This window comes from Mytilus edulis, chromosome 8, assembly GCF_963676685.1.
Source record: "Mytilus edulis chromosome 8, xbMytEdul2.2, whole genome shotgun sequence".
NCBI classification, from domain to species: Eukaryota; Metazoa; Mollusca; class Bivalvia; order Mytilida; family Mytilidae; genus Mytilus; species Mytilus edulis.
Window position 1 is genome coordinate 517,217 of NC_092351.1, and position 27,720 is coordinate 544,936.

The window sequence follows — 27,720 nt, forward strand, 5'->3', positions numbered from 1 at the left end:
TATTTATCTTCAGATATTTCCCACAGAAGATATTCTCCAATTACTTGGTATAAGTCCTTCATCAAGGCTGTTCAAAAAAATGGTAAGTTAGTAGAATTTTGTTTAGGTAAATTAGATTTCTGTAGAATTTATCCATTTAAAAAATGAAGATCTACTTATCACAATGATTTCTACCAAATTGTCATTGTGAATTGTTTGTCTGATAAAAAATTTGTCTGTTCAGGTTAAATATTTGGGAGACATTTTGCTCAATTAACATTCTATTTTGGTTGTGACCTGTGATCTATTTCTTTCTGACATCAAAACAATAACTGCATAAAGTACTTTTAATATGTGAGCACTAATAGCATTCATATTAACACAAAAACAATGACTGCAAGCAATTCATTAAGTGCCTATGTCATACAACAAGTTAATGTTATAATAAATAAAATTGAGAATGGAGATGGGGAATGTGCCAAAGAGACAACAACCCGACCATAGAAAAAAACCAACAGCATATAAACGATGCTTAAAATATATTAAGCACATAAGCTATTTGTATTACAGATTATTAATGTTCTTTATCTTATTTCAGGTGTCTGGTAAAAAAGATCATGCTACTAAAGGTAAGACAACAAGTTACAGCAATGTCAATAATGAAACAAAGATTTAACAAGTTACATTACTGTAGATCAAAGAGGAACTGACACACTCACCTTTCAATGATGTAAACACTGAGGGCCCAGAGCTCACACTACTTCAAAATCAAGAAGTGACTTCTCTTCTTGAAACTGATAGGGAGAAGCGGTGAGATTTTAAAGAGAAGTGCTTTTTTGCTCCAAGGCTCTAAAATATTTGGTTACTACAATAATGATATAAAGAGCCATATGTGTCCCATTTATTTAATGATTTTTATATTGTTCAAATCATACCTGAGAATACAATTTAAGTAACAGTTGTTTCAGTTTATGCCTTAAATATTATAAATAAGCATGTATAGTAACACAATTTTATTTTTCATCTTATCTGAAAATGTTTGTTCTTATAGGATTTCTGTGGCAGATATTGTGTGAGTTATCTGCCCTTCATTCCAATGCGTCCAATGAGACAGGTGTGCAGACAGATTTAATCAGAGTTGCAGCAGTATCGTCTTTAGGTAAGTAGAAGTTATCTCCCCCTTATTCTACTGCTATATATGAGATAGTTGTTTATATAAACCAAATAATTCAGTTGTTTCATTATGTATACTTTAACACCTGACAAAGCATACTGTATTTATGTTTACAGACAAACAAAAAACTTTTGTTAATATAACCTTATCCCCTCACACTAGAATCACTTGATTTACTTCAAATATATTTTTTAACTTGCAGTATAAATGAGATGTATGATCTCTGCAATCCAATGTTGATATTCTGAAATGATGTTTTTTTAGACGAGAGACTAAATGGTGTAGATGATTTTTACTCCTCCAAGAAAGATGAACACTTTAGAACAAGTTCTGCTGCTGTAGAGGACAGACTGATGTCATTTCAGAGACAATTAGAGGAAAGATACAGAACAGACCTCAAATTAGAGGTAGGGATATTGTATCATTCATATGCTTCCATTCAAAAATAGTTTGAACTTCACTTATTTCTCTCACTAGAACTATCTAAAAAGATGTCAAATAAAACAATTGAGGAAAAATAAAAATAACATTTCACTGTGTGCAATTAGTCAGAATTAAGAGTAATTAAGTCTTTTTATACGCTAAGCAACAAAATGTGATACATTAGCTTTAAAAACAAATTCCAAAAGTGTCTCATCCTTATAAAGGGTACTCTGAAGAAAAAAATGTATTCTGTAAAGATTTTTTCTGAGACAAAATTAGAAAATGGTATGTTACATACCTGCTTTGAGTCAGAAACACCCCTTAACTTAGCAGGTAAAGAAAAGTCACATTGAGTTTTCTGCACATGCACTGAGTAATGATAAGAAAGATGTGACCTAACTGCCTGGAGTAAAAACCTGTTGCCTATCGGTACTCAAAGCCAAGCTATTCAAGTCACTTTGACTGTGTTTCTGTCAGAGAGATTTTTTTAGTTACCTACTTCAACAAAAATCAACAGTAAATGTTATCTGTTGCTTACAAATAAGTTAAGTCACAATTCACTTTGACTGTGTTTTTATTGAAGAAAAGCTTCAGTTAACTACCACGAGATAACTTGAGAAATGGTATCAATCATCTGCAATACAGGAGAAAAGACTAACTATATTCAAGACTTGCCAATTCTCCACTGAGTAACCATTAAGTTATATTCTACACTTTATTTTATTACTTCAGCTGGCAAGAATGAAAGATAATGAGATAGCTAGGATAAAGATGGAAGAGAAAGAAACCTCAAGGAGAGAACTAGAACAGATGAGGAGAGAAGTACGTAGTTATGTTAATAATGACACAGAAGTTTGTATTAAGGTTAATGAAGTATTCCTCGATTTATCGCTTTCCTGACCTGTTGATTATATCTATTTAATCAACATGTGGTTCGTTTGATCTCAGTTGTTCAATGGTCAAAATTCTATGATGATGTCAAATTTTCTTGCTTTCCTCTGAAATTCCCATTGTGATGACATGAAAAAAGGCGACAATCCCTGATGACGTCACTAAGAAAGAACACATCTTTTTGCAAGTCCTTGGGAAAAAGGGATTAAGATTGTGCTTCATATTGTCTAAAATCATTAGAGAAACAGATTCCACCACCCAGTCGGAAACCAGGTTGAAGTAGAACAAAAGAATCGAAGCTCTTTGTTAGAGAAGGCGATAAATGCTTACTGTAATGTTTACTATAGTGTCAAAATTTTTAAAAGTTAATAGAAACAAACAAAATAACAATTTTCTTCTCAATTATGAAGTGTTTTATTTTGAAAACACCATTTGCATAAGTTTTCAATTTATTCAGTACATAGTTAAGCAGAACAATTAGATATCAAGTCGACGACATGGGTATCTTTCAAGTTGGATGTAGAAAATGCATAACCTCCGATTTTTAATTTTTTTTTACCACGGACGGAAAACACATCAATCTATTAGTTCAGTAATTTTCGTGTCTGCCCTTCCATTATGTGACTCAAGAAAAAATTCCAAAAAATGGGTAACAATTGTATCGAAAAGAGAAAATGGAGTGCACCTTTTTATGTTCGGGCGTGTTTGAGTTGAATATTTTGTCTTGATATCGTACAAAGCAAGAATATTTCATACATCGTCTCGCTTCAGATTCTATCATTTTTATATATCAAAGCTACAGGTTGACTTTATAACATAAAAAAATCACAGTACTAAAAGTTGAAATATATGGGTCAAGTGAAATACCTATCTAATGAATCATAATAACAGAGTAGGTGTGTTCGAATAGCTATTTTTTTACTGAAAGTACTTGACGACAGTCTTTCAAGTTGGATGATGAAAATGCATATCTTCGAAAAATTATAACTTTTTGTGTATGAAAACTAGGGTTTATAGTCTTCAACCACTAAAAAAATCTAGTCTGCCCTTCCAGGAAATATTTAATTAGAATTTTTTTAAATGTTTATGAATTTTCGAAAATTCCACCTGACAACCGATCAGACAATAGTTTTAAGTTAAATCAATGCAGACAAGATCATTAACTAATGCTCATTAGCTAGTTGATACATTTGTCTTATAAAATACAACTGACATATAAGGATCGTAATGGTGCAATGTGGATAAATTTATCGGTTGCCGAGAGCAAAATTGGCAGCGTGTCATCCCTACAATGGCTTCCATTTCTACGATTGTGAAAATGAACTGGCGAAATGGGGAGAAATTTTGACGAAGTAGAGTCCTGACTGCACCAAATCTCGTGCAATACGATAGTTATCCATTCTCTAGAGCAGAATTTAAAATTTATATCGTATCACACTCAATGAAGTGGTAGAATCTATATTTATCCAAAATCAATTGATATCACAAATACATATAGCTTACACTCAATGCAATTGGTCAAGAGTTATTTCCAGGTTTCATTTTGACACGTCAAATTAGATAATCAACCAGTTACATCTCCAACATTGAGACAAAGGGAAATAACTCATCTTTCATCAAATTGAAACCTTCATATTCCTGAAAATATCTTACAAAATATGTGCTGTAAAACTTTATATCATTATTTATACACAGCATTTCCTTAAATAGCATTGATTAAATCTCACACTTTTGTCCATTGATCAACTATCACAATGATACAGACACACAATAATTTCTGGATTTACAAACTTCTTAATTACACACTTAGATGGTCAAACTAAGAACCTAGATCAAAATTTCAACTGGAAGCTACAAGAATTGAAACCAGTACCTTTCAATTTTTTAGAATATTATTTTCATTTTAGTTGGAGAGACAGTTTCAAACGAAGAATGATGCACTACTTCTGAAGGAAAGGAATACAATGGAAAGAATTCAAGCTGAACAAACGGTAGATAATTGATAATTAAATAGTTGATAATGAATTATGATAGTATTTTATCAGTATCATGTTTCATTTAAATTGCAAAACTCTGCCTGAATAAGATCTACAAAAGTAGGAGCCTTTTTTCCCTCTGAAATTCCTATTGTGACGTCAAGAAAAAAGGTGACCGTGCCTGAAGACGTCACGTAAAAAGAACACATATTTTTTGCATGCTGTTTCAGTGTGAGACTGTACTTTGACCTATAATGGTTTACTTTTACAAATTGTGACTTGGATGGAAAGTTGTCTGATTGGCACTCATACCATATCTTGTATCTATTTGTACAGATGCATGATAGAGAGATATACACACAGAGACAGTCTTTACTGGATGAAATAGAAATATTACGGAAAAGAGAGGCTGAAATCAAACGTGAAGATGAGACCAATCATAGGTTTGTTTCATATGATTTAAGATTACAAGTCACTTACTGGACCATTGTTCTGTTATATTCTGATCAGTTATTAAAGGTCATATACAACCATAGTTATGCTCAGAGAAAGATTACATCATACACCTGATTTCTTACTAAATAGTGTCTAAGACTTTCATGTTTTGCTGTTTAAACTGTTTAAATCATTTTCATTTCCATTTATCATTTTTAACAGAGAGGCTAAATTAAATGAAGACAGAGTGAAAACAAAAGAAGAAGGAATACGTCATCGAGAACAGGAAGTAAGAAAGATGGAGGTTGAACATGAACAGAGGCTGAAAAATGAAATGACAAAGTAGGTTTACAATATGAAAGTAGGTTTACTTGTTTTCTATAAGTAGAAAGTGAGTATTCTGTATAAGTCCACAATGCTATGTTATAAAAAAGGAGTTGTAAGTCAACATTTAAGACCATAATACCTTTATCCCTAAAGTAAAACTTTGAAACATTAAGTCTATCAAGACTGCACTGCAAAAAACTTAAGCGTTGTATCCTTCATAAGGAGCTGTTAGAACCCTCACTATAAAGTAAAAGTTTGAAACATTACGTGTATCAAGACTGCACTGCAAAAAACCTAAGAGTTGTATCCTTTATAAGGAGCTGTTAGAACCCTCACTATAAAGAAAACAAGATTATTGGATTTATACAAATGTTGTCCCATTTAGCATAAATTGAGATGTGAAAACTGAAAAAATATAATCTTATACCATGGTCTAAAAATGGACTTAAGTTAAATAAAGACATTGTCTGTATAGTGCACAGACAATGTCTTTCAAGTTTTATTTGAAATGTCCATCAAGTATTATTTGAAATTTCCATCAAATACTTATTCATCTGCTTTTTATAAAGTTTTGCCATAAACTGATTCATTTAAGTAAAGGAATGACTTCCATGTCATTTTGGCTGTGGTGGAGAGTTGTCTCATTGGCAATTATACCACACCTTCTTAGTTGTATATAAATCTACAATAAGAAGGACACAGTGGTACCAGAGTTTCATATAGACAATATACTATTCTGTATAGTTGTAGATCAGCAGAACAAATAATTGTTTATTCTTTGCTGAAATCATAAAATATCTTTATTCATATACGAGCTATCTATTCAGCTTTCTAATAATAGATAAGCTGGCTATTCAGCTTTTGTTTTGTTTATAGATAAGCTTGATATCAATCTTTGTTTCTATTTTAGATTTAAGGTAGAGGAACAAGCTAAATACATGGAAAGAGCCCAGAATATAGAAATACGCGAAGCCAGAGTCAAAGGTAAAAAACACATAGATATCAGTTAGTACTTTGACTGGTTGATACAAACCAATATGTCAAGTATCCCAAACTATTTTTTGGCCCCACCTATGCCCCACCTACGATAGTAGAGAGACATTATGTTTTCTGGTCTGTGTGTCCATCTGTCCGTCTGTGCGTCCCTTCGTCTGTGCGTCTGTTCAACCCGCTTCAGGTTAAAGTTTTTGGTCAAGGTAGTTTTTGATGAAGTTGAAGTACAATCAACTTTAAACTTAGTACACATGTTCCCTATGATATGATCTTACTAATTTTAATGCCAAATTAAAGTTTTTACCCCCCAATTTCATGGTCCACTGAACATGGAAATGATAGTGCGAGTGGGGCATCCGTGTACTATGGACACATTCTTGTTATAACAGATATTATAGAAATGCTGATGTCCCTCCAACATTATTAGTGATCTCACATACAGTTTGGTGATATTTTAATCAAATTAATGACATTAATCAGTTGGTTGTATCAGCATAATCTCTAACAAATAGGAAAAGTGGAGGCGATCCATCCTTGCTTCAGTAGACCTGAGTAGTTTATTGGAAGTTTATATCTGTCGACAGATTTATAGTCAGTTGTGTTTAAAAGATGAGAATGTTTTTATGCCCCACCTATGATAGTAGAGGGGCATTATGTTTTTCTCGTTCGTTCGTCCGTTTGTCTGTGCATCCGTTTAGGTTAAAGTTTTTGGTCAAGGTAGTTTTTGATGAAGCTGAAGTCCAATCAACTTGAAACTTAGTACAATTGTTGCATATGATATGATCTTTCTAATTTTAAAGCCAAATTAGACTTTTGACCCAATTTCACAGTCCACTGAACATAGAAAATGAAAGTGGGAGTTTCAGGTTAAAGTTTTTGGTCAAGGTAGTTTTTGATGAAGCTGAAGTCCAATCAACTTGAAACTTAGAACATATGTTCCCTATAGTATAATCTTTCTAATTTTAATGCCAAATTAGATTATTACCCAATTTCACGGTCCATGGAACATGGAAACGGATAGTGCGAGTGGCGCATCCATGTACTTTGGACACATTCTTGTTTTTATTTATAAAAAAAGTAAAAGAAATGCTTGTTAAACCTTGCAGTTCAATGGAGAAATGTCTCTTGTTGAACATAGTTATAAACCTTCATACATCCACCATACTTATTTTCATTTATCGTTTCTTTCATTTGTAGATGAGGAAAGGCGTGTGAGGGATGAAAAGGACAAAATACAAGAAATCAAAGACCAGCTGAGGGATAAAACACTCCGAGTTAATGAATTAGAGGTAAAAGAAATGAAAAATCTAAAAAGTTAATGATATATTCCCCATTTCCGTTCTCAATTTTATTATTCTGATAGTAAATCTTTTTATTATACCCCACGCAACGGGTTGCGGAGGGTATAATGTTTTTGACCTGTCCGTCCGTCAGTCTGTCCATCAGTCCTGTTTCTTGTCATCGCAACTCCTCTCAAACCACACAACAGAATTTCACGAAAACTTTTTAGATAATAAGGACATTCTATGTAGTTGTGCATATCGACAGAAAATTATGATTCAAATTTTTTTCTAGGAGTTACGCCCCTTTGAACTTATTTGTATCAATGTACTTCTGCAACAGTTTGTCATCGAAACTCCTCTAAAACCACACAACATAATTTCATGAAACTTTGTAGATAATAAGGACAAACTATTTAGATGTGCATATTGACAGGATATTATGATTAAATTTTTGTTTCTTATACAATTTTTGTTTCTTACACATATTTTATTTCTCCAATGACAATGTGGGGTATGTGAGTGTGCTCACTATTAGGCCAATTAAAATTAATTGATAGATTTTCATCCCGCCCCGATTTTTTTTATTTTGGAAAAATTACGATTTCCGGATTTTGCTCATGTCCGTTACCGGTAAACATCGATATGTTCGTTTCATTCAAAACTTCCTGTTTCATATTTCGGTTTTGTATTTCTTCGAGTAATCTAACGAAAATGATTAAGTCGACATATTCTGCAGCTCTATGATGTCAACATCATGTACCGAGAATAGAGATAGTTTACGAGAAGGGCATGAAATATTCGGGTTTATACGAGTTGAACACTGTGTCCAAGAACGCAAATCGCGATATGTCACATTAGAAAACCGTTTTTTTTTTTTATTTATGATCATTTATACAATGACTTTGTGTCAGGACTATGAATTCAATGATATCGAAAGCACACGAATCGTTGAACACATTGGTACAAAAAACATGTCAGGATTATAGAAATTATAAGGAATTGACACCAACACGAACTTGTGAGATTGATGACAAACTATTATAGCAATTCCTTAAATTTTAATACCCATGGCTGTTGTTTTGTGTTGACAAACAGCAAACACCCTCTGTCCCAATACCCTCAATATAGTCATTAAACAACAACTTCTTTTTGGTTCAGTTCATGTTTTACATCATAATTGTATTTGCATGTTGTTTAAGCACCAACCCTATTACTTTCAACATTGTTGGAGTTTTCATTTAATTCTGTACTCATAATACTTGTATTACATATATTTGTACAAGTTTACTTAATTTTATGGGAACTTCAAACCATCGCTTAGAAAGCAAAATAAATTTAGTGTAGGAATAGTCCAACTGAAGAGAGCATTAATTTTCTCCATGTTTTTGATGTTTACTATAGATAGGTTTGTAAAGTGGCAATTACATGTAAAACAGTCAATTGTGGTTGCCTATCAGAGATATTTATTTTTAAAGAGTTTGAAAATTTATGAACGATATCATTCCTTATATATGTATATACAATATACATGATATATTAGCTTATTTTACACTTGTGGTATAAATAACTCGTCACTAGAGGGTTTCTTATGAAATAAAATTTAAAAAATAAAATCCTCCCACCCGCCCCATTTTTTTCAAAAATTTGGATGAAAATCTACTAATTAATTTTAGTTGGCCTTACTAAGGTTCTTTTATTAAAATGTAAATCTGATAAACTTTGTTTATCTCACAAGTGGACTGTTAGTCCCATAGTGTGCCATAATTCACTGGTTTATCTCACAAGTGGACTGTTAGTCCCATAGTGTGCCATAATTCACTGGTTTATCTCACAAGTGGACTGTTAGTCCCATAGTGTGCCATAATTCACTGGTAATACAGCTTGGTTTTTGGTTAATATCACTACTATAGGAGTATACCCAGAAGTTACAATTTGCCATTATAGTCCTCCTACTATAAGGACTATTTGTCCCAGAGAGAATCATATTCCATTGAACTTATATGACTGATAGTTAGTTGTAGGTCCCAGAGCGTGTAATATGCCACTGGGCTTATGCCTTAAATAGTGAACTGTTACTACTGGAGAGTTTAATCTGTCACTAACAAGTGAAACTGCGAGCTACTGCTCACTGATGATACCCCCACCGCAAGTGGATAATATTAATAGTGTAAAATCATACAAGTGTTTGGTAAACAGGAAGTTGTCGAGTGATGAATCTGAAAACGCATCACACGGTATAGCTGACTTGTATAAATCCTGAAACCAAATTTCAGAAATCCTTGTATTGTAGTTCCTGAGAAAAATGTGACGAAAATTTTCAACTTGGCTATCATGTGTAAAATCATACAAGTGTTTGGTAAACAGGAAGTTGTTGAGTGATGAATCTGAAAACGCATCACACGGTATAGCTGACTTATATAAATCCTGAAACCAAATTTCAGAAATCCTTGTATTGTAGTTCCTGAGAAAAAATGTGTCAAAAATTTTTCAACTTGGCTATCATGTGTAAAATCAGACAAGTGTTCGGTAAACAGGAAGTTGTCAAGTGATGAATCTGAAAACGCATCACACGGTATGGCTGACATATATAAATGTTGATACCAAATTACAGAAAGGGTGGATGTGTATTTCCTGAGAAAAATGTGACGAAAGTTTCATGGGACGGACTGACTGACGGACTGATGGACGGACGGACTGATGGATGAACTGACGGACGGACTGACGGACTGACAGACAGAGGTAAAACAGTATACCCCCCCTTTTTTAAAGCGGGGGTATAATTATATTTTTTAATAAGCTCCCTTCAAACAGTGATATGTAAATACAGAAAAAGAAATCATACACATATTAGTAGTATATTAATTAGAAAACTATCCACCAGAGTTTGAATGACATGGACTTTACAAGCTATAGGTCAATGTGTGGCCTTCAAAAATGATCAAATTCTATACTGTAAAGTTAATATTAGAGACAAGGACATGAAAAAATGTGAAATTAAGGTATATATGACTGATTCTCTTGTTATTTCAGACACAGCTGCACGAGGAACGCCATAAAGATATGTCAGCTACAAGACAAAATGAAGTTCTTAATGCTAAACTGAGAGATGTAAGTATAAAGATAGGGCTGTTTTAAGTGTGGCCAATATTTCAGACACAATCTGATTTATATACAGATCCTGTCTCCATAAATACTTACAAGGATCTGAAAACGCTCTGTTCTAATTTCTATTTTCAAAGAATTTCGAGATCCTCTGGTTTTGTTGGATTTCATTGGCTGATGAAATTTTTATCAGAAAAGACAGTAAAACAGAGTGTTGTTAGATTCTTGTAATCTAAGTTTAGACATGGGGTCTGTATATTAAACAGTAAACAGACTGTTTCAGACATTGTCTGTTTGTAAAATATTTACTTGTTTTTAACTTGTCCTGTGGATTGATACTTTTTTCATCATATTCTGCATACAAGCCTGTATGATATGTGGTTTTTTTTTGAAACACTGTAATCATTGTTTAACCTTTTAAAAATGAATAATGAATAACCTACAGTATTGTCAGAAAATACTGATACAAACTATTTGTGTTTTAGATGTCCGACTACAAAGTATTGAAGGAACAGAGTGTTGTTAACAGAAATGAAGTGGAGACTTTAAGGACGTATGTATTTACTTATATATCATATACAGCTGACCGTAAGACATAACCCAAGATGTTGTTTGAGCTATAACAATCATTTGTCATTATGTGTAATCGTTAACCTTTACAGCTGACCATATGACATAACCCAAGATGTTGTGTGAGTTATTACAATCATTTGTCATTATGTGTAATCGTTAACCTATTGGAAGCTGATTTCAAAATAATCCATTAGTGCATTATAAATCAAACAAAGTCACCTTATCGGAAGGGATTTGGGGTTTTTCGATAACAGAAATAGAATGCATAGTTTGGGAAAAGTCAAACATATCTGTCTTATAATAATAAATGGTGATATATATTTACATTTGTTGCATATTAAGTAATATTATTCTATTTATAGGAGATTGGCTGAAGTTTTAAATATGAATGAAAGAGAAAGAGGGCGTAAGTGTTTGTATATTTGTTAAAAAAGTTATCTTATGGAAAAGAAATGATTTATATATATAAGTGTAAAATCAGCATTGAACCATTTAATCGTTACTTGAAATCTATATCTCTTCTTAAACACTTTAGTGGAATTGAATGTAATATTCAAAGCATCTTTACAACATAATTGATCCATCATGAAATTCCTATTTTAATGTTTTAAAATCAGTAAATAACAAGGACACAGTTAAACTTGACATCAAAGAAGGGTTTTTCTCAGGTAATAACTAAATTTGCATGGGTTCTTTATAAATGTTTAAATATGCTGTTTTTCTGTGCATGTCACTATTGACAATGTGTACATTCTTGTTTTATATTATATATAGAATAACCATACATTGTCTCGAAATATCAATGTTATTTGTACGAGGCTTAGAAACAGGTAGAAAGCGAGGCTGTGCCGAGCATTTCTACCTGTTTCGAGCCGAGTACAAATAACCGATTGATATTTCGAGACAATGTATGGTTATTCTTTATATACTGCAACTCTTATAAGTGTTCTAAATGAAATATTTAGGGTAAAAACAATCATTTTTTAATTTGAAGCGGACGACGTAAAATTTCCGCGAACCTGTATGTTTTATTGACGTCATAAATAAAACTCTACGGAAACGCATTGTCAACGTCATAAACAAGGTGATATACGGTCAGTGACTGTATATCACATATGAATATACAGTCAATGCAATTTTACTGCTCAAATAGCACAGCTGCAGTATATAATGATTTAATATGTTGTTTAGGACAAGAAGAATTGTTACGGGAGTTAAGACGACCTTCACCAGAGACATTAATGTTACAAAGAGATTTAGAGAAGGCGAGGGAAAACTTACGACAAGAACTAGTTATAGCCGGAAGTCAGAAAACACATCTAGAAAATCGACTACAAGAAGAGGTAATGATCTATTATCAGCATTATTGGATTCACACCCCTCATTTGTTATGTGTAATCAATGCTGCTGGCAAAGCATCCATTTGTTTGATTGAATGCTATATCAGTTCACATTGGCAATCTTGCTGGCAAAAATACTATTTAACCCTATCACCAATTGCTGCCCAGACAGAAGCTACTCTGAGACGATGGCTTCCCTGGCTACTATTGCTCAAGTGGGAGATCTTCATAATAAATGTCAATAAAAACTTGTTTGTAGTTATTTGTGTATTTATTTCATTCAGTAACACCATGTTCACAGTTTTTGTTCATGTTTTGATAATTTTTTCTTCATAAAATATTCAAATTTTCAAATTTTCAGCATTATCTACGTGAAATTCTCAAAATTCTGCTCTTTGACCCCAAATCATAATTTTTTAACCCAAAACGGCAAAATTTTGAAAAATTTTATGAGGCTGTACAAAATTATTCCTCACATTTTATGTCAAAAAAGTATACTAGTTTGGCTTCAATTCTTCCATATTCTTTCAAAAAAAATGTTCCCTCATTTCAAATTCTCGTAAATTTTGTAAATTTCCTCTGATTTTGACCAATTTCCAACAAACGGATCTCCATGTTTACACTTTCATCCGGGTATTCATCAAAGAAAGATTACTCATGTTTGCACTGTTTTGAGCGGGAAATATAAAAGAGGTATTCCGATCCCGGTAAAACAGGACTCATCATCAGCTGTCTGAAGCGTGAATCCTGGTAAATCGGGACTCATATGGAAAGGGTTTAAGAAATTTTATTGCACAAAAAACTTTTTCAATTAAAAATTGGATATTTTGTTTTGCCCAAACTTATCCTTCAACGTTAATTTTATACCATATAAGTTTATTCCAACTCAAATTGTGTTTTTTTTCTACAATTTTTTTTTTTTTTGTAATTTCCCAACCTTCATAAAGCAATAAGGCAAGACTATCTTAAGCTACTTGTGTACTGTGAATACACAATTTAGAGTAAATAAACCTTACACTTTTTAATACTCAGTCAGTTTTGTCAAGGAAATTGTAATGCTGTGTAATATATTTAGAGAAGGTAAAGTCAGTTTTGTCAAGGAAATCGTAATGCTGTGTAATATATTTAGAGAAGGTAAAGTCAGTTTTGTCAAGGAAATCGTAATGCTGTGTAATATATTTAGAGAAGGTAAAGTCAGTTTTGTCAAGGAAATTGTAATGCTGTGTAATATATTTAGAGAAGGTAAAGTCAGTTTTGTCAAGGAAATTGTAATGCTGTGTAATATATTTAGAGAAGGTAAAGTCAGTTTTGTCAAGGAAATTGTAATGCTGTGTAATATATTTAGAGAAGGTAAAGTCAGTTTTGTCAAGGAAATCGTAATGCTGTGTAATATATTTAGAGAAGGTAAAGTCAGTTTTGTCAAGGAAATTGTAATGCTGTGTAATATATTTAGAGAAGGTAAAGTCAGTTTTGTCAAGGAAATTGTAATGCTGTGTAATATATTTAGAGAAGGTAAAGTCAGTTTTGTCTAGGAAATTGTAATGCTGTGTAATATATTTAGAGAAGGTAAAGTCAGTTTTGTCAAGGAAATTGTAATGCTGTGTAATATATTTAGAGAAGGTAAAGTCAGTTTTGTCTAGGAAATTGTAATGCTGTGTAATATATTTAGAGAAGGTAAAGTCAGTTTTGTCAAGGAAATTGTAATGCTGTGTAATATATTTAGAGAAGGTAAAGTCAGTTTTGTCAAGGAAATTGTAATGCTGTGTAATATATTTAGAGAAGGTAAAGTCAGTTTTGTCTAGGAAATTGTAATGCTGTGTAATATATTTAGAGAAGGTAAAGTCAGTTTTGTCAAGGAAATTGTAATGCTGTGTAATATATTTAGAGAAGGTAAAGTCAGTTTTGTCAAGGAAATTGTAATGCTGTGTAAGATATTTAGAGAAGGTAAAGTCAGTTTTGTCTAGGAAATTGTAATGCTGTGTAATATATTTAGAGAAGGTAAAGTCAGTTTTGTCAAGGAAATTGTAATGCTGTGTAATATATTTAGAGAAGGTAAAGTCAGTTTTGTCAAGGAAATTGTAATGCTGTGTAATATATTTAGAGAAGGTAAAGTCAGTTTTGTCAAGGAAATTGTAATGCTGTGTAATATATTTAGAGAAGGTAAAGTCAGTTTTGTCAAGGAAATTGTAATGCTGTGTAATATATTTAGAGAAGGTAAAGTCAGTTTTGTCAAGGAAATTGTAATGCTGTGTAATATATTTAGAGAAGGTAAAGTCAGTTTTGTCAAGGAAATTGTAATGCTGTGTAATATATTTAGAGAAGGTAAAGTCAGTTTTGTCAAGGAAATTGTAATGCTGTGTAATATATTTAGAGAAGGTAAGTCAGTTTTGTCAAGGAAATTGTAATGCTGTGTAATATATTTAGAGAAGGTAAGTCAGTTTTGTCAAGGAAATTGTAATGCTGTGTAATATATTTAGAGAAGGTAAATGGCATGACTCATTGTATTTTTTATCTAGATGGACAGAAACCGAGACTTAGTGAGAAGATTTGAAGAGCAAACCATTACTATTAAAGAAATGAACAGGGAACTAGTGGATCTTAGATCACAGTTAACAGTTACTCATCAAGGTTAGTAAAAAAAAGTAATACAGTGAAACCTGGGTAAACCGAACCCTGATAAAACCGAATTTCAGTTTAAACCGAACAATTTTCAAAGTCCCACAAAATTTCCCTATCAATTAACGTTAATCTAACCTGAAAAACCCGAACCCTGTCAACACCGAATTCCGAACGATTTTTGAAGGCTCGATAGTAAATATGTATTTAAAAATTGCCTGTAAAAATCGATCGATAGCAATCAAAACAAAAAAGGATTTTTAATTATTTGCATGATGTCATTAAACAAACACAGGATGACAGAGTATCCCCGAGGGTATTTGAGGTTAAATTAACTGGTGAGTTGCTATTACAAACTAATTAGCATGCTTGTGTCTATGTATTTAGTGATCAAATGATTTATGATGTAAAGAAACGTTAAACTGGTCCGCTGCCCCCATCGCCGAAAATGACAAGAAAGGAACTTTCCCTTAGATCAATTAAATGTACGTTACTCAAATAATTATCGTGACTGCCATTCTGTAGCTAAACTATTTAATTAAGTAATAGTTTTAAAGTTGTAAAGCCTTTCACTGGATTAGGAAGTCATGCTACACGACAAGGTCAATGGCTTTCGATTGCTGGTTTCCCTTTAGAGGCTCTATATATTTGATTCGGATGCTCCTGAAGACTTCCGTAAGCTATTTAACAACGATAAAGTCCGAGAATAAACTGGACACAACTGGACCCCTGCTGTTGTTTCACTCTTAGCGTGTTGCGAAGTATCAGTCAGCGGGTGGCAAGTTTAGTCCGAGAACTCGTGTGTACAATGACGATCTCGACTCAACTACGGAATCGTCATTTGACAGTGGCTTGGAATATGAATTGGTCAGTGAATTAATGGATTAGAAAATAATTATTAAAAGCAAAATTGCTCCACGTCGGACATCATTGAACGATTTATACATTGTAGTTTCATAACGACGAGCGTGATTGACGGAGTGGCGTTTGATTAATAAACAAAAATGTAGCAATAGGTCTATCTTTATCTACTTATATTTTTACGTTTACATCTATATCATCACGAAAATAAATAGCCGTCTGTTGTGTCACCTATTATCCCTTGTCAGTAAGTGCCAAAATTATTTTGGTATCGACTTCCGTTTACCTCTACAATCCGAACACCTGTGAAAACCGAACAAAACGCAGAGTCCCGTGGGTGTTCGATTTGGACAGGTTTCACTGTATGAAGAAAATATGGGGTCATTTTTTTTGTAGACATCAATTTTTGTGGATTTAGGAAATTGTACTTTTGTGAATATCTAATATTGTGGTTTTTCCAAATTTGCATAGAAGCTTAAAGAAAATTTATACTTAGTTTGACATTTAAATTCATGGTTTACCTGTATTAATGAGATCAAAAAAATTGTTAAAACAAAGATTCCATAGTATACCTTATGCTTGTTTTTATCGAGCCTTTCGACTTCAGTCGAAAAAGCGAGACTAAGCGATCCTACATTCAGTCGGTGTTGTCGGCGGCGGCGGCGGCGACGTTTACAAATATTCACTCTGTGGTTAAAGTTTTTGAAATTTTAATAACTTTCTTAAACCGTACTGGATTTCTACCAAACTTGGACAGAAGCTTGTTTATGATCATAAGATAGTATCCAGAAGTAAATTTTGTGAAAATAAAATTCCATTTTTTCCGTATTTTACTTATAAATGGACTTAGTTTTTTCTGCGGGAAAACATTACATACACTCTGTGGTTAAAGTTTTTAAAATTTAAATAACTTTCTTAAACTATCCTGGATTTTTTACCAAACTTGGACAGAAGCTTATTTATGATCATAAGATAGTATCCAGTAGTAAATTTTGTGAAAATAAAATTCCTTTTTTTCCGTATTTTACTTATAAATGCACTTAGTTTTTCTGCGGGAAAACATTACATCACTCTGTGGTTGAAGTTTTAAAAATTTTAATAACTTTCTTAAACCATCCTTGGTTTGTACCAAACTTGGACAGAAGCTTGTTTATGATCATAAGATAGTATCCAGTAGTAAATTTTGTAAAATGGCAAATCCATTTTTTTTCATATTTTATTTTAAATGAACTTTTTTTCTGCCAGGAAACAACACATTCACTCTGTGGTTAAATTTTAAAAATTTTTGATAACTTTCTTATACTATTTTTTATTTGTACCAAACTAAGACAGAAGCTTGTTTATGATCAAAAGCTAGTATCTAAAAGGAAATTTTGTTAATATTTTGTACCTGTGTATCTGTATTTTACTTATAAATGGACTTAGTTTTTCTTCCAGTTAACATTACATCCAGTCTGCAGTTAAAGTTTTTAAAACATTTATTAAATTCATAAACTATCCAGGATTTTTTACCAAATTTGGACAGAAGCTTCCTACAATCCAAACATGGTATCAAGCGGAATATTTTTATTTTTATTTTTTTCCCTCATTTTTGTTGATCCTGCAATTTACAGCAAAAGTAGGCGAGACACTGGGTTCCGTGGAACCCTTACAAATTTTTTTAAGGAACACCTTACTAAAGGAGTAGGTTCAGTAAGACCCCTTTTTGGCCCAAAAATAAAGCAGTTTTACAAAATTGAGAAAATGTAATCTTTTAGCTATTTATTGGAAAGAAGAATGCTTTTGCTACACAAATATGGGCTTTTTTTGACAATACAATGCACATATCAGGGGTCACCACACTTCAAAATTATAGGGAGAAGTCACTTCTCCCTGGCAGCAGCCAAACAGGGAGAAGTGAAGACCCAAGAGGGAGACTTCAGGGAGAAGTGAAGGCCCAACAGGGAGACTTCAGGGAAAATCGACAGATCACGTTTATACTTTTTATGAACAAAATTTTCAAAGAAACTATCCTTTTTGTTACTTTTCGAATCATTTTTGCAAGACATTTGCTAAGGAAGTACATTTTGTAAGTCCTTGTCTTGCCATGCTTGTAGTCTGAAATACTTTTTTATTTACATGTGTGCCTATGCAAATTGTCAAAAAATATCATGACATAAGGACCATAAGTTAATGGCATAAGAGCTATATGTTTATTCTGGTAGGTCTGGATGAATTGAAGATTTGACATGGATCAAATTATGCTGCATTTCAAAGATTTTAAAATTAAACCAAGTCTAAGAACCTTTTAAAACAAAAATAATAATCAATTAAGAAAAGTTAAAATACGGTTTCACTGTCTTTCATAGCTAAGATCATGATTCAAAAATGTATTTGTTCTTAAAATAATATTTAATAAGAAATCAGAGAGAAAACTGTTTGACATGTGACGTGTTGAAAATGTAAAGTAAAATTGTTAATTTCAAATAGTGTACATGTAATCGCACACGTTTGCGTTATTTTCATGGAAATGCCGATTTCCAAAATCAAGTTGCCGTTAGAAATGTATGTAATTGATTCTAAAACACTTTATGATATATCAGGTACTAACATCATTAAGTCATGCTTAATTACTGAAATCTTCACAATTCTAGCATTTTAGTTAAATTTTAGACAGTTTTCGTGTAAAATGAAAGTGGCCGCATTCGTGTTCATTCATAATATTGAAATGTAAGTTGTATTGGATGATAAAATATAACATATATAAAGGTTGAGGATGAATACGGATGCGGCCACTTTCATTTTTGACAAAAAACATCTGAAAAGTGACAATTTTTTGCATATTTGATTTTTCATATTTAAGCCTGAACCAGAGCATTTTTAATGACTTAATCAGTTGAAATCTTCCACATAAACTAATTGAATCAATTGAAATAGACACTTAAGTGTTTAAAAAGTGTCCAAAATATTTTGTTAGATGAACCTGAAATTTGAGGCCAAAATCGGCCCTACCGGACCTACTCCTTTCCAACAATAAAGCACATGTACATGTTTTATGTGGGCAAAGCTTTTTATATTTTACAGCTATCTAGTTAACAGCATTTTAATTCTATTTTTTCAGCACTAACAAATGAAGTATACAGAAAACCTGCAGATGATACAGGGTAGGTTATATATACTATACACAGGTGATACAGGGTAGGTTATATATACTATACACAGGTGATACAGGGTAGGTTATATATACTATACACAGGTGATACAGGGTAGGTTATATATACTATACACAGGTGATTCAAATCAGGTTGTTCACTATACACAGGTGATGGTCAAATTATAGATACAAGTAACACAGTCACACAGGTCAAGCTATTCACTTTGCATATATGACACAGGTGATTCAGGTCAGGTTGTTCACTATACACAGGTGATGTTGGTCAAATTATAGATACAAGTGACACAGTCACACAGGTCAAGATATTCACTTTGCACATATGACACAGGTGATTCAGGTCAGGTTGTTCACTATACACATGTTATATCTGGTAGTATAATACACATGATTGATAAACCATAGATTGTACAGCATATACATGTGTTAGATTGTAGCTGTTAGACAATACATTAATTTTACAAGCTATTTTCTGTATGTATGTCTCAAATTTAAAGGAGTACTTTTAATGGCTTGGTTCACCACTTATTTTAAGAATCTTGATTTCCTGAAATAAAGTATACTTTTATGTACATGGATGATGGATCTTCAATATTGTTATTTTTCGTACACGTCAGAAGTATTGCAAAGTCATCACATACCTACAATTTTTTTTATTGATTTCAGTGCACCAGGAGTATTTCGGGGATCACGCTCCATACCTCTTCCAAGGACAGATTCAGATGATGATTTAGATGACGAGTTTCAGAGGTTACCCGGTAGTCAGTATGCCAGTAAACTAGCCAGTCCTAAACGTCGGTCACACAGAGAGTATGACGAGGATGATATGATGAAAGACATAGAGGCAGAATATGACCTGCCGACCTCTAAACAAGGGAGGAAACTCTATCCAGGCTTCTCTGAAGATGATCGATCATCTACTGTGTCAGCAGATGTTGTAGCAGAGGCTAAATATAGATTAAAAAGTCTTGAAAGAGAGGCTCAGGTGAGAACAGTAAAATGAAAAAGAACATTCTTTAGAGATGCTCAAGTGATAAAAAAAGATAGGGAAAAAATTAAAATAAAGAGATTCTCAGGTGAGTTGTTTTGATAAAATAACAGTTGAAGAGAATTGCTTTATAAGTGTTCAAAAGGCATTATTAAGGAGATTAGACAATTAGAACTTTAAACACATCTTTTCTCTAAAACATTCTGTTTCTTTTTTATGTCCCATTTATGGGCATTATGTTTTCTGGTCTGTGTGCATGTTCCCTATGATATGATCTTTCTAATTTTAATGCCAAATTAATGATTTTATCCCATTTTCACGGTCCACTGAACATATAAAATGATAGTTTGGATGAGGCATCCTTGTACTTGGGGCACATTCATGTTTGTTTTTATAATCTAAGGACAAAATATTGTGGAGTTGAAATATTTATATTTACATGCATTCTATATGCCCCTCTTCTATACATTTGGTCTACAATTTGCCTGTTTTTGAATTTGCAATATCTCTGATAAAGTTTAGATATGATTTCTGATATTCCAATATGATTGCAGTTACATGTGTATATTACTATAGCCATAAAATATGTTTTAATGACAATTTATTGTTAAGTTGTAGCTTATGAGACCAGAGAGATTTCAGTAGGAAAAAATAAATTGTTAATTGTTCAATATCATTACAGAAATTTATGTATCAAAGAGATTATCATAATAATGTAATATTTATTTAATTAATAAACAAGGTCACATAATAATCATGTGATATTTAATGAAACCTATTATATTTTAGAATCTTGATAAAGCTTACAGAGATTTCCATTACAATTTAACTAATCCATCATCTGGTCCAGATGAACAGTCAAGGTCACATGGTAGACATGTGATAGAAAAAGAAGGTATCAATATTATTCCCATAACAGATTATAATTAAATCTAATACTTCATGGCCCTGGGGACCATATATCAGTGAATATACTGAGCCACTTTTTCAAAACTTCATGGCTCTAAAGGAATGGAGAAATCATCATAGATAGACACAAATTTGAATTCAATATAGACATTTGAAATATGAACAATTAGCTTCAATCATTATCTAAATTTTACGTAGGACAAAAACCTCAACAATTGTTTTACCTATATGTAGGACTCAAATCTATGGTGGGTTCCAAATCTATGGCAGATTCCTAATCTATGGTAAATGTGACGTCATGCCATCCCAAATCTATGGCAGATTTTTTACAATCCTAATCTATGGCAAGTTTTGTAGTTTCCAAATCTATGCCAGATTTTTATTGTTTCCAAATCTATGGCATTGTTTGCAAATGGAAAACAATGCAGTACATTTTCGACCAATGACTTGTCTTGCGAAATAGAACATATACGACAACGGGAACATTTTATAATGGTCAACCAAAAAAAATTAATAAATTATAAATTCATAAACTTTAAAAAAAAAAAAAAAAAAAAGACTTCAAGATGAAATGATGTGCTCTGTGAAATAAACATTTTTAATCTGTGCATGGTATCTGTTTAACCCATTCATTAAACCAGGTAAGAAGTCCTTTAAAGACCGCTTTTTATAAAAAAAAAAGAAAAAAAAAGTAACAAATAAAAATAAACAGTTTGAATTTTCAAATAATATTTATTTCAGCGATATCGTTTATTGATCTTTTTTATTTGATGAGGATTTAAATCAAATTTGTATCCGGTAATTTGATCTTTCACTTTATAAACTTTGCCAGCCATTGACCGTAGACTACTACCAAAACTCCTTTCAAAAAATATGCGATACTGAAAATAGCGGTACCCTTATTCATCGCGGACATTGACCGGTACAGCAAATCTTGTCCCTCTTCGGAATAGTAGGTCACATCTTCCTTTAAACCACCGGCAATTTTTTTCAGGAAAATAACTTCATCCTAAATGGTGTTAAAATTTATGGGTTCCGCCATCGTTAGTGGCGGCGAAGATGTAATATGGCGTTATTCAATTGTGACGTTATATGAAACTCTCTCCCACAGATCTGGAGAAAACAAAAATCTGCCATAGATTTGAGTTGTTTGGCGTTTGTAACGTTTCATTTACCATAGATTAGGAATCTGCCATAGATTTGAGTCCTACATATATATTATCAAAGAGTATCTTTGCCTTCAAACTTTACCTTTATGACCCTATTACAGAAACCTATGGTTGTTGATTGTCAATGATACATAAACCCAACATTACAATAAAAGTACATGAAAAAGATTAAAGTCAAGATAAGAAATATTTAGAGTTGACTACATCTAATACAATGTAATGTTATTTATGTTAATTGAAAGAAAACTTTATTTAGTTTGATTGCTACTCTTTAATGTTGTTTCAGTTGTATCTGAAAGTCAGAAGAGAGTGGCCTCCCCTAGTGCTAGTCCAATCCACAGACCAATGTCATCAACACCATACCAAGGTCGTCAGTCCAGTCAGTTGAATGGTAAATTAAACCCACATTGTTGATATACAGTTGATATACACCTGTAAAGATTTAGTTGATCATTATTAAAAAGAGAAGTAATTCTCTAAATCTTATTTGACATGCCCAAATGAATACCAGTTGAAGGGAGGGAATTCATATTGTATCAGCTATCCATCCTTGTGAGAGAAAAAAACATGTGTACATTAAATTTTGTGATCTGTTTCCACTATTCTATTTATGCATTCCGTATCAGAATTAAGTTTTGGTAAAAGTTTGGTTACCATGCAGGTGTTCGTCAACTTTAAACTTAGCACACATATTGATATTGATGTGGTCGGTAAAATTATTTGTCAAATTAACAGTTTTTGCCAAACTCGTCAAAGACTATTTTACAAAACTTTATGAGAAAAACAATAATATGTTGACTATATTTTTTCTGAACTTTACGAGAAAGACAATAATAAGTTGACTATATTTTACAAAACTTTATGAGAAAAACAATAAAATATTGACTATATTTTACAAAACTATACTAGAAAAAACAATAATATGTTGACTATATTTTACAAAACTTTACAAGAAAAAAACACTTTATGAGAAAAACAATAATATGTTGACTATATTTTACAAAACTTAATGAGAAAAACAATAATATGTTGACTATATTTTACAAAACGTTATGAGGAAAACAATAAAACATTGACTATATTTTACAAAACTTTACTAGAAAAAAACAATAATATGTTGACTATACTTACAAAACTTTACAAGAAAAAACCATAATATGTTGACTATATTTTACAAAATTTTATGAGAAAAACCATAATATGTTGACTATATTTTACAAAACTTTATGAGAAAAACCAGCTAATATGTTGACTATATTTTACAAAACTTTATGAGAAAAACAATAATATGTTGACTATATTTTACAAAACTTTATGAGAAAAACAATAATATGTTGACTATATTTTACAAAACTTTATGAGAAAAACAATAATATGTTGACTATATTTTACAAATCTTTATGAGAAAAACAATAATATGTTGACTATATTTTACAAAACTTTATGAGAAAAACCAGCTAATATGTTGACTATATTTTACTAAACTTTATGAGAAAAACAATAATATGTTGACTATATTTTACAAAACTTTATGAGAAAAACTATAATATGTTTACTATATTTTTCAAATACTTACAAAAAAGACCAATAATTGTAATTTGTTTACTATATTTACAGATAGTTTGCGAGAACTTACAGAGCAATCGACATCCAGGAAGGAACCACCACCAAGATTTGATATGTCCAATATGTCTGATGAATTAAATGACAGGTACAATAAATATCACATGGTCATTTTTATACGACCGCAAAAAATTTTTTTGGTCGTATATTGGTATGATGTTGAAGTCGTCGTCATTGAAGACATTTGGTTTTCGCACTATAACTTTAGTATAAGTAAATAGGAATCTATTAAATTAAACAAGGTTTATGACCACAAAAGGAAGGTTGGGATTGATTTTGGTAGTTTTGGTCCCAACAGTTTAGGAAATAGGGGCCAAAAAAGGCCCAATAAGCATTTTTCTTGATTTCGCACAATAACTTTAGTATAAGTAAATAGAAATCTATGAAATTTTAACACAAGGTTTATGACCACAAAAGGAAGGTTGAGATTGATTTGGGGAGTTTCGGTTGCAACAGTTTAGGAATTTTCGGCTCTCCCTTGACACCATCTGCGAGTATGGTCTTGAGGAAACGATGATAGTCTGTTGGAAGGGGACGATAAATGGCTGACCCGTGTTGAGAGAGAGCCATATCTCTTGCACGTTAAAGACACCCTTGTAGATTTTGAAAAAGAGTAGGCTAATGCAGCTACAAGGCAGCACTCGCACCTGCAAAGTGGAAAGGGGTTAATATAAGTTTCAAAACTTGTTTCCCAATCCACTATAAATAAATATGTTTAAACTAATTGGGGGCCAAAAAAGGACCCAAATAAGCATTTTTCTTGGTTTTTGCACAATAACTTTAGTATAAGTTAATAGAAATTTATGAAATTTAAACACAAGGTTTATGACCACAAAAGGAAGATTGGAATTGATTTTGGGAATTTTGGTCCCAACAGTTTAGGAATTAAGGTCCAAAAGGGTCCAAAATTAAACTTTGTTTGATTTCATCAAAAATTGAATTATTGGGGTTCTTTTGATATGCTGAATCTATCTGTGTATTTAGGTTCTTAATTTTTGGTCCCGTTTTCAAATCGGTCTCCATTCAGGTCCAAATGGTCCAAAATAAAACTTAGTTTGATTTTAACAAAAACTGGACTCTTGGGGTTCTTTGATATGCTGATTCTAACCATGTATTTAGATTTTGGATATTGGACCATAATAGGTAAATGTCCAATTTAAAATTTTTAAGTTTTTAAGTTTAATATAAAAAAGAAGATGTGGTATGATTGCCAATGAGACAACTATCCACAAAAGACCAAAATGACACAGACATTAACAACTATAGGTCACCGTACGGCCTTCAACAATGAGCAAATGCCATACCGCATAGTCAGCTATAAAAGGCCCCGATAAGACAATGTAAAACAATTCAAACGAGAAAACTAACGGCCTTATTTATGTAAAAAAATGAACGAAAAACAAATATGTAACACATAAACAAACGACAACCACTGAATATACAGGCTCCTGACTTGGGACAGGCACATACATAAATAATGTGGCGGGGTTAAACATGTTAGCGGTATCCCAACCCTCCCCCTAACCTGGGACAGTGGTATAACAGTACAACATAAGAACGAACTATAAAAATCAGTTGAAAAAGGCTTAACTCATCAGATGGACAAAAATATAAGTGGAGTTCTACGACCACATTCATTATGTGTCAGAAACCTATGTTGTGTCAACTATTTAATCACAATCCAATTTCAGAGCTGTATCAAGCTTGAATGTTGTGTCCATACTTGCCCCAAATGTCCAGGGTTCGACCTCTGTGGAGCATCTGGTTGTTGAATATCTTCTCTCATGTAATTTGCTTTTGACAATGCTTTGGTTCTAGCATCTTTTAAAGGAGTAGGTCAGTAAGACCCCTTTTTGGCCCCAAATAAAGCAGTTTTACAAAATTGTTAAAATGTAGACTTTTAGCTATTTATTGGAAAATAGAACACTTTTGCAACATAAATATGGGCTGTTTTTAACAATACAATGCACATATATTAAGTACTAGCATCATTAAGTCATGCTAAACTACTGAAAACTACGGACCATAATAGGTAAATGTTCAATTTAAATTTTTTAAGTACTTAGACCACATTCTTTCTGTGTCAGAAACCTGTTCTGTGTCAATGCTTGATCACAATCCAAATTCATAATTGTATCAAGCTTGAATGTTGTGTCCATACTTGCCCCAACTGTTCACGGTTTGACCTCTGCGGTCGTATTAAACTGCGCCCTATGGAGCATCATATTTAAACTTGAATTTGAGCGTATTTAGTGACTAAATCATTTAAATCTTTCACATAAACTAATTGAATCTACTGAAGTAAACACTCAAGTGTTTAAAAAGTGTCCAAAATCTTCCATCAGATGAATCTGAAATTTGAGGCCAAAATCTACCCTTACTGAACCTACTCCTTGTATAGATTGATTATTTTAGAAATGCTTATTCAAATCAAACCATGGAAATCAATAAAACATTAATGGAAAATTCCTCACAGTTGAAGTATTACAAAATACTAGAATCTAACTGTTCAGAATAAGAATGGAATTAATTGTATTGTAACAATCGGAAGGAAATGAAAATATGATATTTTGTAATTTACTTTTTCTATGGTTTTACACTATTGATGAAAGTGGCATAGTCTTGTGTAATATCAAAGCACAGGATCAACAAAAACATTGATTTGAAATGTAATTAAATATTGTTGAATTTTTTTATAAAAAGAAGATTGCCTTCCACTGATTGTTTTTTCCCTCTTCAAATTTACAACCCACTGTTTATATAAACAGGATCTGTCCAACATTAAATTGTCCAATGGTGACTTATATTGGTTTATTTTCAGGACTGGTGATGAAAGGGTTGAGAGACCAAGACCTATAACAGTAGCTGACTTAGAGGCCAGACCTGGGTCACCTAGTATTGTAGTAGTCCCTGGGTCAGAGTCTAGTGCAGCTACATCAGCCATGGAAATAGGTAACTTTTGTCAATATCTAAAACATACCAATCTGAGTCTTCTATGTCTGCTTCCATGTTTTCCTCTGTAGATTTTTATATTTCCATGTTTAGTTCAGATACATTTTAAATCTGTTTATTGATAATTGCCATACGTGTAAGTCTAGGCTTGACATAAAAAGGAAATCTAATTCAGTTTGCCACATCAGTTTCAATTATGAAATATAAACCTGACAATAATTATTGTTTTCAGACAGAAAAGATATATACAAAACCCCCACTGGTCCTTCAGGAGGGAAGCTTGCTCCAATATCACTGGATACTGCATGGAAAACTCCTACCTTGGAAGACGAATGGAAGTCCAAGGAAACCAGTAATCTTCCACCATTAGGAGGCAAGTTACCTCCCTTATCTGCTGAGAAACCATCTTTAGATGATAACTGGAAATCAAAAGAAGGTAAGTGACGTATTCAAAAAAAAGATGCAAAGAATGTTTAATTTATTTACCACTTTTATAAACTCAGAACAACTATGAGTTTGACCTATGTTGTCATCACTGTCTTTGTTGCAAGTATGAGTTTGACCTATTTTAGTCGTTTACCCAAAAAATGTATATAATTATATTTGTCAATAAAATGAAATGAAAACTAACTTATATTCATGAATCAAAATCAAAAAATGTAAATTGTGAGTCTTCTGATCCTTACAAAAAAAAGTAAAATTACAAAAATACTGAACTTAGAGGAAAATCAATTCGGAAACAGGAAAGTCCATAATCACATGGCAAAATCAAATAACAAAACACATCAAAAATGAATGGACAAGAACTGTCATATTCCTGTCAAAACCAATTTAAACATATTCAATACATAGGCAAACATTGTTGACCATGAATTGGTTTGCAGTGTTTACCAAGATATTGATTCTTACCTTGGTGATTCTCAGATTGTAGTTTCTGAAAATATTTATTTACTAT

At 32.3% G+C, this 27,720-nt stretch overlaps 1 protein-coding gene across 1 annotated transcript in view; it reads left to right on the forward strand.

The window, feature by feature from the left end:
- The window catches only part of LOC139484539 (centriole and centriolar satellite protein OFD1-like), a 43,028-nt gene that overhangs the window by 9,783 nt on the left and 5,525 nt on the right, over nucleotides 1-27,720 (forward strand). Inside the window, exons 3-24 of the mRNA XM_071268268.1 lie at nucleotides 14-82; nucleotides 578-608; nucleotides 1,031-1,138; nucleotides 1,418-1,560; nucleotides 2,309-2,398; nucleotides 4,375-4,458; nucleotides 4,780-4,886; nucleotides 5,101-5,220; nucleotides 6,116-6,189; nucleotides 7,396-7,487; nucleotides 10,512-10,589; nucleotides 11,069-11,136; nucleotides 11,519-11,562; nucleotides 12,348-12,499; nucleotides 15,013-15,124; nucleotides 19,074-19,116; nucleotides 19,791-20,109; nucleotides 20,902-21,007; nucleotides 22,477-22,581; nucleotides 23,808-23,901; nucleotides 26,635-26,765; nucleotides 26,998-27,201. Of these exons, the coding sequence (XP_071124369.1) occupies nucleotides 14-82; nucleotides 578-608; nucleotides 1,031-1,138; nucleotides 1,418-1,560; nucleotides 2,309-2,398; nucleotides 4,375-4,458; nucleotides 4,780-4,886; nucleotides 5,101-5,220; nucleotides 6,116-6,189; nucleotides 7,396-7,487; nucleotides 10,512-10,589; nucleotides 11,069-11,136; nucleotides 11,519-11,562; nucleotides 12,348-12,499; nucleotides 15,013-15,124; nucleotides 19,074-19,116; nucleotides 19,791-20,109; nucleotides 20,902-21,007; nucleotides 22,477-22,581; nucleotides 23,808-23,901; nucleotides 26,635-26,765; nucleotides 26,998-27,201 (2,374 nt within the window). The remainder of the gene's footprint in view (nucleotides 1-13; nucleotides 83-577; nucleotides 609-1,030; nucleotides 1,139-1,417; nucleotides 1,561-2,308; nucleotides 2,399-4,374; nucleotides 4,459-4,779; nucleotides 4,887-5,100; nucleotides 5,221-6,115; nucleotides 6,190-7,395; nucleotides 7,488-10,511; nucleotides 10,590-11,068; nucleotides 11,137-11,518; nucleotides 11,563-12,347; nucleotides 12,500-15,012; nucleotides 15,125-19,073; nucleotides 19,117-19,790; nucleotides 20,110-20,901; nucleotides 21,008-22,476; nucleotides 22,582-23,807; nucleotides 23,902-26,634; nucleotides 26,766-26,997; nucleotides 27,202-27,720) is intronic.